Source organism: Erpetoichthys calabaricus, chromosome 18 (genome assembly GCF_900747795.2).
Source record: "Erpetoichthys calabaricus chromosome 18, fErpCal1.3, whole genome shotgun sequence".
NCBI classification, from domain to species: Eukaryota; Metazoa; Chordata; class Cladistia; order Polypteriformes; family Polypteridae; genus Erpetoichthys; species Erpetoichthys calabaricus.
Window position 1 is genome coordinate 32,279,323 of NC_041411.2, and position 20,101 is coordinate 32,299,423.

Below are 20,101 nucleotides of genomic sequence, written 5' to 3' on the forward strand. Positions count from 1 at the left end.
TGGCACCCCAATATTTATTGTTCAGGGCTTGTGATTCCTTACTCGACCAAACAATTTTATAATAAACGTCTTTCTGTGCCTTCATTAACTGTCATAGTCAGAATTGAGGCCACGCTTGCTCCAGCATTCTCTTGTTGTGTCCCCAACATCAATATGTCCTTACAGCCCTTTACAAGCAGACAACCCTAGCGCTGCTGAGACAATCTTACTGGAAATGAATATGACAACACTAAAAGTCTGACTTACAAAAAGAAAGTTTGAAATCAGCCACACAAATAATGAGAAGCTGCAATGCCCATGCATTGGTGCCGAACCCGCTGCCAGGGTGTCTGCCCCATGTGAGACTCATTTGGACTCTCAATCCAGACTGAGGACCCCAAACCTCCCCCGTAATGATTACATTTTGAAATTGGCTGTTCTATCATTTGGTCTTTACTCATACTTATACCTTACTGGTGTTTTTTTTGACCACTCCTTATTTATTATGCCATCTCTTCCCCCTTTTTAGCGAATTGCAGTACTTTGTTGCTGTATTCCTTCATAAGGGTTTCTTTATTGCAACACAGATAAAAAGTGTTATATACCGTGTGATGTTTCTTTAACTTAAAGGAGGCGGTAAATTTTTATACCTTGATCCATTGAAAGAAGCTGCTGAAGTCAGAGTTGTCTCTCAGCACCTAAGTAGCAAAAAAGAAGTAAGTATTTTATTATAAATAAGGAAAAGATTTTACTGGCTATCATTGGATTAGATTAGATTAGGTTAGATTAACCCAATGGGGAAATTCAGAATCATGACTGCCATTTAATACTGAACATCTTGTTATTGTGGGCAGCATGCTTTGAGCGTGTTTAACTTTTCATCCTCACATACGGTATACAGGATCTGCATTCAATTTCTGGCCCTGCCTGTGATGAGTTTGCACAATCTCTCTGTTCACTTGGATTTTTCCAGCTTTCTTCTACTGCCCAAACATACGCATGTTAAATTAATTAGGGACTTAAAGAGTCTGTCAGATCTACTGGGAACTTAGCAGGAAACCAGTCCATCATCACAGGGCACACTTATACAGACACGCACATTCACTTGTACTGGGAGAGTTTTCTCTAGTTAATCTAGCGTGTAATTAATTATTAGGAAATGAGAGGGAGAAGTTCCATGTGAACACTAAGATACGTACAAACCCTACAGAAAGAGTGATTAGGCCACATATAGGAACCAGATGTCTGAAGCTATGTGGTACTAACACTAACCATCAAAGTACCATTCTCGTGCACACAATTTAATTCAAAATATCTTGATTATATCCTAATAAACTTTTTTTTTTTATTTCAATAAATTTTGTAACAAAATAGAGCTTCAATGAAAAGCCACTTTATTTAGCACACCCACATTTACAGCAAGTTGGTCTCCTGTTAGTCCTCAGCTAGAATGCATCAGGACGTGGACTCAGCTTGGTGTGTCTTATACTTGTTGCAGATTTTGATTTAGTGGATCCCTGATCTGTGCAGATGACTCCTCCACTCTCACCTCACAGAGACTTGATTACATTGACAAGGTGATGCCGTAAAGCTGATTTCGCTACTATGTTTTTGGACCATTATAGGACTTCCTAGCTTTGTGGCATGGATCATTTTCTCTCTGACAATGCAATTTACCATGAAGAGACGCATCTTATTAGCAACAATATTCAAATATTGTAGGAATCATCCATCCATCCATCCATTATCCAACCCGCTATATCCTAACTACAGGGTCACAGGGGTCTGCTGGAGCCAACCCCAGCCCATATCATTACACCACCAGCAGCCTGCATTTGGACACATGGCAGGTCTGACCCATGCATTCACTCGATTTTGTGTTCTATCTTTATCCTTCCAGCTTTACAAATCACTCAGAACTGGAATCCAACCGACCAGAACACGTTTTCCCAATCATTTGGTGTTCAGTGGTTGTTTTTCTTAGCTGACAGGACCCTGATCTTCTTGTTTGTTGCTGCCCAGAGTAAAGTCAGTTGGGTCATCAGCGATGGCACCTCATCCAAGGTATGATTAGCGGTATGCACTAATATTCCTCTGAGAGTTACCGTTGTCATAGGTAGCTGTCACTTTGCACAACTCATATTGTTCTGTGCACTCAATGGCCATGTTCTGCTCACAAGACCATGGTTGACGTGATGTTTTTTGGAGTGGTAGCCCATTTTTAACACACCATGTATGAATTCAACGCCAGTGTTGCTAGTCCTGACACACTCATGTTGACAAATCTGATGCTAACTACAATGCTTTGCGCAAAGCCACTGAAATCTTTTCATTGCCCTTCTCCCTCTGATGGTGCCACACACTCATGATTTATTAATATGTGCTCAGATGCTTTACACAGCATTACCTTACATATGATGGCGTTACTGTCTGAGCAGACAGTTAACAGGCAAGTGAAGGTATACCTAATAAAGTGGCCTTTCAGCGAACATTCACCCATCATCACTATAGATACAAATACTATTTGTTCCGCTAATGCAGCTCTGGGCGGCAGAAACTGCCCAGAAAGAAGCTTCTTTTTCACATCTTAAGTTGTCAAGCAAATTTCCAACCATTACAGCATGTTGCTCTGTTTTATTAAAAACATACATTAGTTTTTTTCTTACAGTGTAAACATTGCCATAGCAAATGGATCCATCACCTCCATAGAATTTGGGGCAAATGCACTGTCGCTGTCCGGCTCCAGAAAACTTACAGCTGGCCTGTTGGGACGAGAGGAGCAAAACACAGAATTGGTGCTCTTTTACCTTTCTAAGAAGCATCTTAGCCTTCAGCATTGCAGAAATCAAAAGAACATGGCAGTACTTTACATGACATGGCAGCACAAGCTAATTAATTAAACGAATATTACACATCATACACGTTCAAAGTATCACCACAGATTAGCCTATATTGTGCGAGCGTGAAGTTCACAGAGTCCAATTATTAATCGAAGATGCCGCTTCTCCTTTATAGTAGCGTGTCCTTATGAACTGTCCCCTTGGAGACAAAGTTTTTGATTTGCCTGTTCTTGCAATCTGTTTATTCTTCCAAGTGCAATATGCTTGTGATGTGAAAAGAATAAAAGTAGTAAACACAAACATACCAAGGAGTGGCATCCTCCATTGTTTTCTAGACAAGGATTGTCTGGATCACAGCTAATTCCATCACCCTGGTAGCCCTCCTTACAGATGCACTTACTCTGAAATACAAACACAAAGGACGAAAATAAAATGGTAAACACGACTCTACTACATTTCCTAAATTCTGAAGGTTTATGTCTTAACTGTGCATTTTTCTAATATATGGAAGTACATTGAAGCTGGATAACCAGAGTAGTCACTGACTGTCACATATGGGATTTGTTGTAAAAGCAGCCAATTTTTTCCATGGGTGTGGACGACTTAACTAACTCTTTGCCCTTACTTGTATGTTTTCAGTCTTAAAAACAACAAGACTTCTGACTGTGCCTAATTGTATTGCATGAAAAGTTTTAACAAACTCCATTACCACTGCTATATCCCATTCATTCACTATATTTGCACAGCAAGAATTACTGCATATACTGCATGCATGCCTGACATTAATCTGAATCTTCTTGATATGGGATTGGACTCCAACTAGGGTGTATCTTGTGTTCCCTCCTGTTTGTGATTTTTATAGAAAGGACATCAAGGTACAGGCAAAGTTTAAAGAGTATCCAGTGTGATAGCCGAAGAGTTGAATCATTACTTTTTGTGGACCATGTTGTCCTCAAGGCCTCATTAGAATGCAGTGTTCAACATATGTCAGAGTGATGAGTAACTCGGGGCATTGTGGTTACAATGAAAAACTTAGACATTCAAATTGGAGGCCTTTTGAGTAGTGAATGGATTCACCGAACACAACAGTTCAAGTATGTCAGGACACATGAGGTCAGAGATGAGCATAAGAGTGGCTGATCAATGCAGAGGTGGCTATTTAGTGAACTTTGTACCCAACTGTGCTGGTAATAATAACATGTATTTATACAGAAAGTTAAAAACACAAAGTCGTTTCAAGGTGCTTCACAATAATAAAAAGAACGTAACACGGTTTGACATAACAGTAAAAACAAATAAATAGAACACCATTAGATATTATCATGCATGCGTGTCAGAGGATCTCCTCACGAGGTTCTCTTCTCCTTCTCTTCCCACAGCTCTAAGAAACTGCCCAGTGAGGGCACTTAGCTCCCCTGCTGTTATGCGTGCTATAAGAAGACCACCTAACCAGAAGGAGTCCTCATTTTCTCCTGAGAGTAAACTGCCAGACAGAGCTCCCAAAGAAACAACCCTTTTCTAAAAGAAGCCAAACAGCTTATTTTGTTGTTTTCAGCCTGAGTGGCAGTTTTTCATTTTGCATTAAGAAGACATTTTGTGTTGGAATCAGAATATTAAACAAGACAACCCAGTTTGCGTCCCAACTTTTCGCTGTTGCCCATCCTGTCATTACTGCACCCGGCCACTATATAAAAGACAAAAACTACAGGATCTGGGAGACTGTTAATCTCTGAATTGCAAAGTGCACAGCAATAAATAAAAGTCTTTACTGTACTTTTTGTTTAAAATTTATCAATCTTGCAACATCCTGATGGTTTATGTAAGTTTGGTTTACAGTACAAGACCAAAAGAACAGAAGGCATACTTTCCCGTAATACATAGCATTGTTCATGAGACAGTCAAGAAGTTTAGGAATTCCAGATCTGAGAAAGTCAATGGATGTAAAGTATACAGTAAGTGGTGAGGAGGAGCTGGAAGTTTAGGAAGCAATGGGATTTGAATGTCTGTAAACTTGAGAAGGATCTTGAAAAAATGTTATATTGGCAGCCAAAGGAGAAATAATAAAAACTGTAATGATATGGATGAATCTACACTGGGGGGAGGCAGGCAAGTCATATATTTTTAACGATCGATCGATAGACAGACAGACAGACAGACAGACAGACAGACAGACAGACAGACAGACAGACAGACAGACAGACAGACAGACAGACAATTTTTTTTCCCCAAGGACATAATTTAAAGCAAATTGTCAGTACCAGAGAATCTTTCCTATTTTTAAAACAGTATTAACTGCTAACGAACAAAGTCAGACAGCACTAGCCAGGAGTTCAAGCCCAACATAATCTTTCAAATATTCACACACTACTGGAGAGGATTTTTGTTTGTATTATCTGTAATCTCAGATTCTTTCAGAGTCGTGTCACCATCTTTTTGAAGCGTTGCACCTCTGACATCACACACTGCACACTTCCGTCTAAATTAACGTGCAGTAGTAACTTTGTAGCAATGATAACAAGGTGACAATGTCCATTAAGAAAACAACCTGTCGTCTTGTAAAACTTAATGATATTTTAGTTAGTAAACTATTGCTCATGGAACAAATGAATTAATAGCTAATTCTCCATATCAATAAACTCATAAATAGACCTGAATGTGACAAAATGAATGCGGAAGACAAGCAAAAACAAAATATACAAAACATAATCACGATCACATTTGTAAGAGCACACACAGCACTGTTGTGTATACACTGTAACCTCTGAATTGAAGCACAGCAGACAGAGTGTTTGAATAGCCAGATCTGAATGATATGAATGCTTGTATGAGATGTTTTTTATGTCATTGCCAGGGATGTATTATTTTTTTAATGTATTATTTTTAATTTCTTGTTGTTTGGATTTAATAAAAGGAAAGACCTTCATGGGACATTTAATTCTCAAACAACAGACAGAAACAAAAATGAACAAAGAATTCCTGGCCTGTTCTGTGAAAGGTCAATGAGATTGATATCAACTCAGCAGTGCTTGTACCTGTGCTGGGCCAACAAAGATGCAGTCAGCATTGACATCGCAGCCACCTTTGTCTGGAAGAAAGCAATTGTTGATCTCCACGCACATCTGTCCATCTCCTGTCCAGCCTTCATTGCAGGTGCATGAAGCATTACCTGGTGCTAGGTATGTGCATATAGCCTAAAAGTACAAGACATATTTAAATTAATGACAAAAGCAAGCAAAAAGCCAAATTTCCCCCTGGGGACCAGTTAGTTAGTTAGTTAGTTAGTTAGTTAGTTAGTTAGTTAGTTAGTTAGTTAGTTAGTTAGTTAGTTAGTTAGTTAGTTAGTTAGTTAGTACAAACGATTCATACGTTGCACAGGGATGGCCACCATGACTATACATCTTTATTGCATCTGCTTTTTATTTTTTTTTTTATCAAAAGCAAATGTTTCTTTTGATTGAACCTTTGCATAGTTAGATTTTTTTCTTTGTTTTCATGTTTCTTCTTAATTTTCAATTGGTCTTCATAATGATATGCTGGATAGATGTAGTACTATTGAGGATTTTCATTCTCTCTTGTACATTTGCTCTCTGTTTTGCTTTTACGTGTCATTTTCTAACAGGCTTTTTTTAACATGAACAGAGTGTGACGCCATGCTCAGTTATGACAGGTGATAATTGGGTGCTCTTCTTCAGCACTCATACTTAATTGTCCATGTACCTCTCATCAGAATCGTCTATTAGATACCAGCACATCACTGAACTCCTTCTGAACTTTGAAATTCATCAGCAGTATTGTTGTAGAACATTTTTCTTGCATACATGGGAAAATCCAGTGTAGAAAACATTTTTAACTGCTAACAAAAGCATGTTATGTTTGTCGTTCTTAAAATCAAAACAGAGAAAGAGGAGAAAAAGGCTCAGGGGAAGAGACCTAGTCAGAGGGCACATAAAGATTGTAACCGGGTGTTCAATACAGTATTTTGAGCACCAAAGCCATAAAACATGAAGCAAAAGTCAAAGTCAAAAAGGAGAGAAAAAAAGTTGTTACCAAAGTACAAACAAACAGAATTTTTAACCGCAAAGAACAAGAGTGACATCCACAACCTTGGATATCCATGAAACCTAACTGACAACCTTTCATCCCATCATCTCTGTGACATTACTGGCCGCACACATGTAGGTTGCTACTCACGTAACCCATAAACAAATAGAGGTGTCCATAATAAAAAAATAAAACAAAATGTGGTATATTTTACGGAAGCTCTGTACGGAAGCTCATTAACAAAACGCCATTTTTTTCTTCTTTATGGGCGCTGCCATTTTGGTGGTCACATTTTTCAGACACAATTCCTGTTTGTTAGGTGGTGTGACACTTTATAATTTAGCTTGACAGATCAAGCAGCGTCCAAGATTGTGGATGAATAAAAGAACTCTGTGCATTTGCGTATAAAGAATTCAAGTCTCGAACACTTTAGCAAACTCTTTTGACTATGATTTGTTGCTAGCATTAATTTTGCAACTCTTATGCTGATTTCTTTAAAACTTTTTCAGCTTTAGACTTTAATCAAATTTTCAGTGAAGGGGTCAAAGAGAATGAAAACCCAAATAGATGGCAATTTAGCTGGAAGAAAAATCAGAATCGAGTAATGAGACTCACATTGAGAGAACAGCCTCCTCTGTCAGGTTCTTGGCAAAGATCAATAGGCCGACAGGAAAATCCATCTCCTTTGTATCCATTCTTGCAAATGCATCTTTAAACCGTACGGAAAATAAGGTTAACATGTTTGAAGTTTATTTTTGATGGAAAAAAAATACAAAAAGATGACGACACATAAACACCTTGTGCTGCTGCCATCATAATCACAGACAGCATCCACATGGCAGTACTGTGACAAGCCGGATGGACCACAGGACATTACACTCCGGTCACAGAAGTCTCCCGTATAGCCATCCGCACAGCTGCCTTTACGGCAGACTCCTCTGCTTCCTGGCCTGTTGTCACAGACACCATGCAGACAATGACAATCTAAGCAGAGAGGGAAAGAAAGAGAATGTCAAGAAATGCCCACCTACATCACATAAATTACATCATGAAAAAAGTGACCACATTGTAAGTCACAGGTCTCTGTAGTGTGCCCATGTGTGTTACATTCGGAAAACACAGTCCCCAACCTGAAAGCAGCATGCTGGTCCTAGATAAGGTAGCTTATCACCATTTTATTTTATATAGCATCATGCAAATTCCAAAGGATTAAAACAGCCTAAGACTTACAGAGACAAACACTGTAAAGGTTCTGTTTAGGAAAGCTAGATAGGGCAAAGGAGACAACAAAAGCCTGGAGAAGCGAAAAAAGGGAAGTGTGGGTAGCTAACCAGGGAGTGCAGCAGTCTATCTGTTAATCTAGGAGAACACCCCTAAACAGCCACAAAAAATTTTATTTCAATAACACTTGGTGAGAAAAAACCTAGACAGAATGCCATCCCACTAATGCACACAAACCCATGGAATGGGTTACTTAAGGTGGGATGATAAGAATCACCAATTAACCCTAAACAGAATTTGTTGGATACTGTTATGAGCACATTTGAGAATTATTGTGAGAGCTAAGGAACCAGGAGATGATGAGAAAAAATCAGAGACAATGAATATGTGGGTGATAGGAGTAGAAGTACCAGGGAATTGAAAATGAGGATGGATAAAATAGAAGAAGATTTGAAGGAACAGGGTATGACTGGGGCAGAGGTGCAGGACTGGCTTACTTACACATAAGTGAGAAAAGATTAAGAGGAACAAGAAGAAGAACAATCACAAATGACATATGGGAGAATACTGAAGTAGAGTCAGAGACACAATCCACACAGATACAAGGAAAGAATGCGAACTCTACATAGAGAATCAACAGACCAAGAACTCCTTGTTTCCAGAGCTGAGAAACAAGCATACATGTACTTGTCCATCCATCCATTATCCAACCCGCTATATCCTAACACAGGGTCACGGGGGTCTGCTGGAGCCAATCCCAGCCAACACAGGGCGCAAGGCAGGAAACAAATCCTGGGCAGGGTGCCAGCCCACTGCAGGGCATACACACACACACCAAGCACACACTAGGGACAATTTAGGATCACCAATGCACCTAACCTGCATGTCTTTGGACTTTGGGGGGAAACTGGAGTACCTGGAGGAAACCCAGGCAGACACGGGGAGAACATGCAAACTCCACGCAGGGAGAACCCGGGAAGCGAACCCAGGTGTCCTTACTGCGAAGCAGCAGCGCTACCACTGTGCTGCCCTGTATGGCAACAAAAATATTTATGTTAATAATTTCTTTCGGGACCATGAAGGGCTGCTCTGGGTGATTGCTTACATACCTTCTTCACAGTTTTCACCATGTCTGTTTGGATTGATACAGATGTGGCAAGCTATCCCCTTGAAGCCTGGAGCACAGTGGCAGGTTCCATCACCTTCGATTCCATCACTGCACTGACCAACAAAGACGAACACTTTTAGCTCTGGATAATTCACTATGGAAACAGGTTAAGTTATTTGATTTCCAAACTAAAGCTTTTTTCTGTCCTTACTGCAACCAAATAAAAAATATACAGTTTGCATTTCAGTTTAAAAATAACCCTTTAAATTTTTTGTCAATTACTTATTATTAATTAGATAACATGCGACCACCATTACCATGTAGCAGTAATGCTTAAAGTGACAACAATTCCCAATGACGATGGAAGTGCTGCGCCATTGGGCATCTTCAGCTATTGCTGTGGGGGCTGCTGGGAGAAAAAAAGATGAGGTCCTGAATTTAAAAGGAAACTGTAAGAAGTGGCTTTTTTTTTGTTGTTTTCCTCGTTTTTACTGCTGCAGTTAATCGTTTCGATTACAATCACCAAGACACCGGAGGTTACAGTTATCACTGCTCTTGTCCGGTGCTCGCGTGTTCATGTGGTTTTGTCAGAGTTGGAAAACGTCTTCATCTTCAGAACGCACTCCGAACTTCTGCAGATCTTCACTGAACAACTGCGTCAAGGTAGGACAAAACTTGACAACATATTCAGGAGGTTGCGTATGGGGGATTTCACTTCACTCACCATCTTCATCGGCAGTCGTGCAACTGGACTGTGTTTGGACCATGTCACGAACAGTGTTCCATTTATCGGTTAGTTTCATTGTTTTGTTGGTATCTTCTTAATTCTGCGTTTAGCTAAGTAAGTATTGCCGTTGGGGATGTTTGGGTAGGCTTCTGCATGCATGTTATTCGGTTAGTCGTTTCTGTATTCGTTACTTATTTCATACATTGTTTTTCATTGATTTGCTTAACGACCGCGTTAGGTGTCTCTGTGTGTGTATGCGTGCATGTCGAGTCAAGGCTGGGTGCATTCCTGGCGTCCCTGAAATATAATAAATTACCATTTTAAGACATTCAACCTAGAACAATTAAGTCCTAACTAGCAAGCTTAAACCACTGGTGATGGTAATCAGTCATCCATAAAGGTATTCATCGCATCCATTAATTTAGTAAAGGCCATGGACATTCAATCCTTGGATGTGAACCATACCTAAATTCATGAGCATCTTAATTTTCAATAAAAAACATACATTTATTAAGTGTCATTCAAATGTATAGAGTATCTTCATCCTAATTGATGCATTTGTCACCTTAATACTAGAAACCGAATCTTCCTTTGTGGTAAAATTGCACTGAAACCTTATTTCTCTGATTGTCATGTGTTCATTCTCTCCGATTAGCTTATCAGTTTTTTTCTATGTCGACCTTGACAGAGGCACTCAGCTGAAGACTACCACAAGGCTGATTGATAACATTGGAGTTCTGTCATTAAAATGCTTTTTCTTTTTTCGGACATTGTTAGCATGCATGCAAGCAAGTGCATATGTTATGGGTGACTGTCAGGTGGAGGAATTTGCTCGTTCCCAGGAAACGTAATCACTACACATTGTCTAAATGTAAGAATTTGCTGTGTGGTATCGTGACTACCCATCAGTCGTGCACTTGGGACATTCAGATTACAAAGACCCTGTCCCATCTCAGCTCTGCAGATGGGATAACCTCTAACTTGCAATGCCATTCCTCTGCATGTATGGCATAAGGCTGGCTCTGTCCAACCCACACCTCACCCCATCCACCTGGATTGGTACACATTTTCTGAAGCTATCGCCTTTATCTCAAGAAATTAAAACACAGGACTGAGTTGGGAGATGTCATTTTTATTTTGCCCGAAGGCTGGAAGAGGACCAGGAGATGAAAAGTAGTCAAAACCAGAAACAAGTGAAAACTGTGAAGACAAACCTTTTTCCACCAGAGTCCAATTGTGATTCTGACATCAAAGTCAGAGTGAAAGGCAAAATTTCAAAAAGCAGAAATTCAAGAAAGAAGCTTGGAATACATTCATTTGAATTTTATTATCGAAATCACAGAAAAGAATGAATTGTTGCACCAGTAATTAAGGAGTGGCATCAATGACATAAGACATGGTACCATCCGAAACCACAGTCATGGGAATAATAATAAAATGGTAGCACTCATATGCAAAAGAAAATAATGTTGTGGCCTTGTGAAAAATAAATGATTACTATAATCGGGAAACATTATATTGCTAAGGTAACTGCACACAAATGTACCCAACATAAAGAAACTCATATCCCCACGTATACTTTTACTTAGAAAAATTATTTTTAAGAGAAATTAAGTAAAATGACACCTTTTATTGGCTAACTAGAGAAATAAATTCTCAAAGTGAACAACTCATGCCATTTTTCTAATCACATCAAGTTCCAAAATACTGGAAACTCTGACGCAAATCCACTCAAAGAGTCAACAGTCTGTAGGAGTTAAGAACTTCACAGTTAAAATCGATGGATCCACCTATACATTTTTGCCTAATACTAACGTATTTATTATGTTGTCATGAAAATTTCTTTCATTTCCATTCTAGCCACATCAGTTTCAGAATCACCTGCAACCTTCTACGTCCTCATGCCCAGAACTTAAATAGGTTACTTACATTTCCACGACCGTAGCAGGGGTTCTGGAAGCCACCCAAGCAGGCTTTACAGTTAGGACCATAGAAGCCTTTACAGCATTCTGATCTCTGGAGATAACAGAATACAGCAAAAATGGTTAAGAGTGATGCCAGAAACCATTCAAACACATTCTCCTGAAGTGCTTCCCAGGCCTAAAGCCAAAGTCCTACATCACTGTGTGGCAATTAGCCATTTTCTGTTGTACTGGTAAAATTGGTGAAACCGTAACGACAAACTGACAAATTATGCAGAACAGACATTCACACATCTCAACAGACAAAGCTCAGAATTTTGCCTCATTTAATTGATGCGGACCAGTACAAGTGCTTAGGGGAAAAGAAATCTTAATCCTAATTTGGGATTAAACAATAAGTTTTTTTTTGCTTTCAGGTTCATAACTGATCATGTTACTGTTACATTTCTTTTCTGAGAATCTTCATTTTTAAAATGTTAATAAGTAATATGGAAGTATTTTGTAAAACAGAAGAGCACGATTTTCTTGCTTAATCCTGCGGGAACTAACATGTCTTCAGGTGTTGAACTGCTTGCACTGTCACCTTGAGTAAAACCAAACCATTTCCAAACAGCACAACACACACTTCGGTTCCTGCTCTAAACTCTTCCTCTTGCGAGCCCAGTCCAAGTGGAAGTTAACAAAATTACTCCCCAGGATGCTAGAAGTGCAGTATTTAAGTGGTTGGCAACTCTTCTTGCACCTTTGACAGTTACAGCAAAGTCCTAGAGCATGACCAAGAGGCCAAGCGGACCACTTCAGACCAGCAGATGACGACCAGAGGGTACTCATTAGGGAACGTGGGACCCTGCCATCAAACGAGATGGAAGGCACCCCTGAAACCGTCTCTGAGAGCTTACCAGAGTACGGAGATGCAATCATGTCAGGGCCCACCCACCATTGGATCCCAATTAGTGCCTGATGTTGCTTTTCATGGTGTCCTACTCCATATAATCAGGGGCCTCATGTATAAACGGTGTGTATACATAGAAATGTTGCATAAGAACGTTTCCACATTCAAACGCGATGTATAAAACCTACACTTGGAGCAAAGCCACGCACTTTTCCACGGTACCTCATACCCTGTTGTACGCAAGTTCTCCGTTAAGTTTTGCAGACTGGCGGCACCCAGCGTCAAAGCAGTGCTACTGTTCCTGTGTGGTTACCCTTTCTTAGATCCACATCCACGAAGGCGGCTCAAGTGCTCCTTGTACAACTGTTTGTATTGCAAGTTACCGTGAGGTAATTGTACATATGATAGTTATAATATTGCACATCCTGAGCCACTTTATAAAGCGTGTATTTACGTATGATGACGATATCATTTTTAAGATGAAATGCAGGAAAATATGTTGATTATATTATACAGATAAAACTTTAACTTTAACTACATGGTGCCGCAGCTTGAGCTTCGTTCACTGATTGTTCCTGCCTCGCACTGTTTTCATGCTGTGGCTGGCACGACACTGGAAGGATAGATGGATAGAATAATTAAACATTACGAAGATATTTCGATGTTCCTTAAACGTTTTGAAGAATCGGCGTTCTAAGCTTACAGATGGCTTAACGTCTATTACAGAGCTGATTGTGTGGCGACTGGGTATTTGGAGAAAGAAAAGTAAGGACAGGAATTGGGGGTTAGTACGTTTGAAAAAGACAGTACTTCTGTAATAAAGCATTTCATTGAAGGTCGCGCATAGCGCAGCAAGCATCTTGCTGTAAGACATGAACAATCACTGCGCCACCGTGTTCCCATGTTTAATAACATGCTTTAACTCATATCATCATGAAAATGATATCACGTATACTTCTCAGTATTTTAATTACTCAGAGAGCTGTAATATTACAAACGTAATGGATTCTGTGTCCTGTCGGAGGAAGAGCACGTAGTGATTCAGGCACATAGAGCACATATAAGATCAAATACAAAACAAAGCATTTAACGTGCTACTTTAGTTACGATGGGATTTGAGAAACTAGTAAATTAAACGATTTTAAGATGAAGTTTATGATGTTCTACTTTAATGAGAAAATAAACTACGTGTGCACGTGCGTTTATTTCCACGCTTAGCGGGATTTATGTAGCTGAAGAATGCGGAAGTTGGCGAACGCACAGATTCCTGCATCTGGATTTTTCTGTGCGTAAGCACATTTCGGCTTTTGTGCTTACGTCATGTTATAGTGCGAATTCTACGCACGGCGTTATGCATGAGGCCCCAGGAGTCGGATTAGACGGGTTCAATAAAGAATTTATTAGATTTACGGATGGTTATTTCCTGCTTTTGTCCAGTTTTGAAAACATTAAAACCACAATAGGTACAAACTACCTCCCATATATGTATTTATTTATTTCGTTTATTTAACATATACAGTAATATCTTTTATATATTACTGCTGATTGATGTTCCATCCAGGACCGATACCTGCTTGCTTGTTTCTGCCATGTTCTGTTGACTTGCTCATGTGGGATTTTCTCTACTCCCCTAAAGTGTGCCTGTTAGATTACATCTCTTTCAGCATTGAAATACTTTATTACTTAGCCCTATAGATGTGTTAAGAAAGTTTTACTAACTAGTTATGGTCACAATGAATCCTCACCGTTACAGTTTTGTTACAGTACTTGGCACATTTTCCAGTCATGGTGTTTGAGTGTACGACAGAAGGAGCGTACTCACAGCCTGTGTGGATTTTTTCCTACAAAGAAAAAGCACAAAATACTTTATTTGAATTGAATTAAAACCAACACATATTATTAATAAATACAATATTAATTTCCCTTAAATATAATGACACCCAGGGCTGTGGAGTCAGAGTCGGAAGCAATTATTGGTTTACTGGAGTCAAAAAAACTAAATGTAAATTGTAATATAATGTGTTAACATGTCAAATTTCATTTAAACTAATTATAGTTTTTCTTCTTTTCTTTTTTTCCCCTTCTAGTTTTTCCTGTTTTTTACATTTTGTAATTATTAATTTAATAAGGAATGTAAAATAGCCAAATCAGCATCCCTACACCCTTTAAACCCAAACTTTAACATGCTAAAAAAGTAGCCTGATGATTCACACTGGCAGTAATGAAATGCCTTCTGTATTGTGTGCTTTAAATCAACATAGGAAATATATGAGTTGTGAACCCATAGAGAGCGTTACAGCACCCCAAATCTCAGACACGGTTTTGGATTCCAATATAGAGAGTTATTGTAACAAATACCTTAATATATTCCACAGCTCCAGCAATATGACTCTCCCCTTCTTCACTCCACTCCACTAAGCTTCGTTCGACTAATCTGTCGACTCTGACTCTCCCAGGTGAGGCAGAACAGCTTCCTTTATGCTGGACCCAAGAGTACCTCAGGTGCGGTCACATTGCATCCGTTAAGCACTTCCAGGTCAGGCAAAACTTCCCTGTGATAGGAGAGGCTGCCTCCAGCAGCACCCAAGGAACCCTACGAGGCTGCCCACAAAAACTACAACTCCCATGCAGTCGTGTCTGTGTCCAAATGGGGGACACACCAGAGGGATGTTACCACCCAGTGTACTGGGGAAGTACACGGTCCTGGAATGCAGTCTTCCCCTGTCCATCCATTACCACAGCGTCCCGACTAGAAAAGCTACCACTAACCAACCTGGTCGGGATGCCCGTCCACCCACATCGTTCCATTATAAAGGCCTCCCAGCCAACCCATGTTGTCTATTAGAGAGTCTAATTACAAAGAGAGGAGTTGGAGTCTGTGGTACCATAAAACTTAAGGAGTCAGAGCTGGAATCAAAGGTTTTGTGAAACGACTCCACAGTCCTGATGAGACCCGATACATAAGAGAAATATGACAAGAAAAAGGCTAGAATAGACTACAGTTTACATTCAAATTGACACACTCTATTTCTGATATCTTCTTCTCCCAAATTTATATACAGTATGACCCATTTGTTATGAATGAGTGGCATTGAAATGTTAGGGATATAAACATGGCACCGTTTTTAGCACTGCTGCCTCACATCTCCTAGTTGTGCAATACATTTTGAGACATCACAAACTGGCCTTGCATGCATTTTAAGATATCTAAAATTCAATCTGAGATATTTTGAAATCAATTCCTGTGAAATTTTCTTATCCTTTCAATAGAACATTTATGTCTATTTTCAGATGTCTTGAAATGCATTGTAGATACTTAGAAAAGTATATGAAATTTCTAGAATTGTTTTGTAGATACCTGACAACGAAATTCAGATTATCGTGAAATAATCTAAATAAGTTCATATCTCTCTATTATATTAAAAAAATCTTTCGACGCGATGAGACTTTTTAGGAGATAAGACTTTTTGGAAAAGATTTTTTTCAAATTCCACGAGACAAGAATATTGGCATGAGATTTTTTCAAGTCCCGCCCTCCTCTCAACCATTTTCAAACAAGACATCAGGTTCACTCACCTCTCATTCGTGTGAATGCTTTTGTCAGACACAGTTCCTACGCTCTCAGCTCTTATAAATTTTAACGTTTTCCTCACTTTAAGTTCCCAATTAAAGAAGACGTATTATGTCCAAATCTTATTGAAGAGTTGCATCACAAAGGGTTAGCAACAGAAAAAATGAGTACACGGGCAATCCTAGCACCAAAAAACGAGGAAGTAAAACAAATTTACGGCAAAAATGTTGATCTGTAACACGGCAAAATGGTTAAATGCGTATCAATAGACTATGCTGAAACAGTTGGTGGTGATCGTACGGAAAATGAAAACAACAACTTACAATATCACGAAGAATATCTACAACCGTTAACACTGTCCGGTCTTCCACCGCACGAGTTACTGTAGAAAGACGGATGTATCCAAGAAAGGTAATGTAGTACATCTCCCGCAGATAACATTACACAACAAAGGAGATCTTAATATGCCATTCGTATTAAAACGTTAACAGTATCCCATTAGAATAGCTTTTGAAAAGACAATTAACAAATCTCAGAGCCAAACATTCAAAAAAGTTGTTTTATAGTATTTAACAGAGAGAAAGAAAGTAATTCAACCACGGGCAGTTATACATCGCGTTGTTGCAAATGTAACACTTCACGTGACAATTAAAAGATGTTTATATTGTACAGCAGCAGAACTGCAAAGAGGCTAGCGTGTAGCACTGGCCCAGGGATTGGCGAGCGAAGCGAGCAGGGGGCAAAGCTCCCTAGTCTTTTTTAAAGATATCTTAAATATATTTGAGATATCTTGAAATACATTTTAAGAGTTCTGAAATGGAGCAGAGACCTATTTTAAAGTGAATCTGTGATGCCTAAAAATGTATTTTAGCATGACTCAATATGAGAATACTTGAGGTCCATTTTAAGTTATCTCGAATACAGGGTCAGGATATCTTAAATTAGCTTCCTCTTCATGTTTTGATATCCAAAATGCATTTCAAGACAGCTCAAAATAACTTCCTGCTCACTTCAAATATCTCAAATTTAACGATCCACCCATCCATCCATCTTCTTAACAGTTTATCCAGAGCAGGATCACAGGCTATCTGGAGACTCTCCCGGCAGTATTTGTCCACAATGCTTGAGCAATCCCTGGACAGGCTGCCAGTTGATCACAGGGTGAATACATAGACACACACACAGGCCAATTTAAAAATGCTAATTCACCTAATCAGCGTGGTTTTGAAATAAGATATTGCTAAATAGATAGGATGTCCCATTGAAAGCATAGGCTATTTTATAGGAAATCATTTTCAGAAATCTTGAATTGCACTTCAGATATCTCCTACTGCCTTCAGACATATTTTAAGGCTATGTCCACATGACTATGTTTTCATTGAGAAACACAGACATTTGTCTTTATTTTTACCTTTTTGTCCTCACTACCTCGACCTCTGAAATAATTGGCTTCACAATGCAGCGTAGACGGATGAAAACAGACTTTTGAAAGCACAGACTCTAATTTGTTTGTGTTTATTACATAGCCCTCTACTGATTGGATCAGCTCATTACAACATTTTATTCCCTGATAGGTCACCGTTCACAGAAGGAAAGCAGATTTCAACATAGCAGACATAGAAGAGTTGCTTTCCGTGGCACTTGTTGTGTTGCTTACCTAAATGCATCTAAATTGTGTTTTTTACAGTTTGAATGTTGCATTCATGTGCAAAAGATGAATAATTTATCAATCACTACAGTTTTGTGGTACATCCCATGGCCGGCAGTGTTACCATTCCTTCAAGGATTTTTCTGCCAAAGCCCGCATGCCCAGAGTAAGTGAATGTTTTTGTGTGGACGGAGATAATTTTTGTATAAAAAGTCATTTTTAAGTGAAGATGTTGTAGTGTGGCCGTAGCCTAAGATATTCTCGAAATGTATTTGGGATAACTCAAAATGCATAACTTTTTAAAAGATATGTTGAAATGCACTTATGATATCTCAAAATGAACAGTATATCATTTCATGATATCTTGAGATCTGAGACATATCTTAAAATGCATTTAAAATATTTTGAAATACTGTAGACATGTTTTCAGATATCTGTAATTTAATTTTAAGATATCTTAAATGCATGTTGATATATTTTAAATTGCATTTTGTGATATCTCTAAATGTTAATTTCAGTGAGTACTTATTGACTGGATTATAATAAACATTTTATTTTGATCTCTTCGCTATGGCACCTCTCTATCTGCCTGTTCATCTGCAATTGAACCCCCCCTTTGGCTGCCGCTGCCTGCTTTGGGTGACGAGGTTCAGTCTCTGCATCAGGGAGGCTGCAGTTAGAAGGTAATGCCAAGCAGCAGACCACCTCTAAATGCACTCTGGTGACGACGTTTTTTTATATTAATCATGTCCGGTCACAGTTTTCATTTTCTTTAATACATTTCTAATGTTTACTTGGTTAAAACTGTATTTGAAAACTTACTAGATTTATTAAAAAAAATTGAAAGCTGTCATACCACCTGCGATTCAGAACAGGTCATCTCTCTGAAGTTGTGTGCGTTTGGGCCCAGCCAGTATTTGGATGGGGGACCATCTAGGAAAAGTTTGGGTTGCTGCTGAAAGAGGTGCTGGTGAGGCCAGCAGGGGCCGCTTACCCTGTGATCTGTGTGTGGATGCCAATGACCAATGCCAATGCTGTAAAAATGGTGCCATCCTTTAGATTTGATGTAAAATCAAGGTCCTGACTCTGTGGTCATTAAAGATCTCAAAAAGAGTAGGGTGTATCCCGATAACCTGGCTAAATTGCCCATCACAGCCTCATCCATTCTAGCCCCCAATCCCCCCTGTCTCCAACTGGCTCCCTCACTCACCCCCTAATGTGTAGTGAGCTTACTGCCGAAAAAATGGCTGCCGTCGCATCATCCAGGTGGGTGCTACACATTGGTGGTGGTTGAAATGGTTCTCCTTTGTCTATGTAAAGCACTTTGAGTACCACAGAGCTATATAAATGTAATTAACTATTATTATTATTACTATTGCTTTTTAAAAAAATAAGTAAATCGAAACAAAGAAAACAAAAGCAGATCACTTTACCAGATCTGTGCTTCCAGGAGGACAACTTGTGGTAGAAATCAAATGGCACTCAACACAAGGTCCCTGTTGGAAAAAATGATTTGACATTACTCAAGTAAAATATTGATGAATTGTAGAAGACAGATTGTTGATGCTGAATTTAAGTTTTGGCTACATACAAATCATTCTTGTATAAACATTAAATGAGTATTGATCACATGACAGCAATACATTTACACTTGAACTTGAAAGTGTGAGACATTCTGGTTGGTGCCCACCTTATGCTCATCACTATATCAACAAACCACTAATGGTGTATTTCTGAATTATTTAACGGCAGTTTGTGAAACAACATTGAATTGACCTTCTGCTTTATGAAGCACCTTGGGTATGAGGTGAATTTTCCACCTGATGATATTTTCTCTAGCTTTTTTCCTCAGATCATTCTCTGTAATTTGATATGACAGTAGCAAGAAGTTTATTTGTGACAAATGTAATTTGTGAAAATGTATTTCGCAAATCTATACAATTTAGCTGAGAGAGAAAGACTGCCACGGAGATTGACAAATGACAGCTGTAAGTCAGGTTAGGAAGATGGGCAGAAAACAGATTATTTGAAAGGGAGCTAAAGTCTGCTAGACCAATATGGCTAAAAAACCCAGAGTCTGTGAATTTATTAATTACCTTCAGTCGCCCATATCTGACGTGAATTCTATGAATATGTAATTATGTGAGTGTTT

General features: G+C 39.0%; 1 protein-coding gene across 3 annotated transcripts in view; it reads right to left on the reverse strand.

The window, feature by feature from the left end:
- stab1 (stabilin 1) overlaps window positions 1–20,101 on the reverse strand; it is a 210,170-nt gene that overhangs the window by 146,349 nt on the left and 43,720 nt on the right. For all 3 annotated transcript variants that reach the window (XM_051920983.1, XM_051920982.1, XM_051920984.1), the window contains exons 19-28: window positions 19,383–19,445; window positions 14,476–14,571; window positions 11,846–11,932; window positions 9,191–9,302; window positions 7,658–7,844; window positions 7,476–7,569; window positions 5,852–6,010; window positions 3,125–3,220; window positions 2,646–2,741; window positions 630–677 (exon numbers count right to left, since the gene is read on the reverse strand). In XM_051920983.1, coding sequence (XP_051776943.1) covers window positions 630–677; window positions 2,646–2,741; window positions 3,125–3,220; window positions 5,852–6,010; window positions 7,476–7,569; window positions 7,658–7,844; window positions 9,191–9,302; window positions 11,846–11,932; window positions 14,476–14,571; window positions 19,383–19,445 — 1,038 coding nt within the window. The remainder of the gene's footprint in view (window positions 1–629; window positions 678–2,645; window positions 2,742–3,124; window positions 3,221–5,851; window positions 6,011–7,475; window positions 7,570–7,657; window positions 7,845–9,190; window positions 9,303–11,845; window positions 11,933–14,475; window positions 14,572–19,382; window positions 19,446–20,101) is intronic.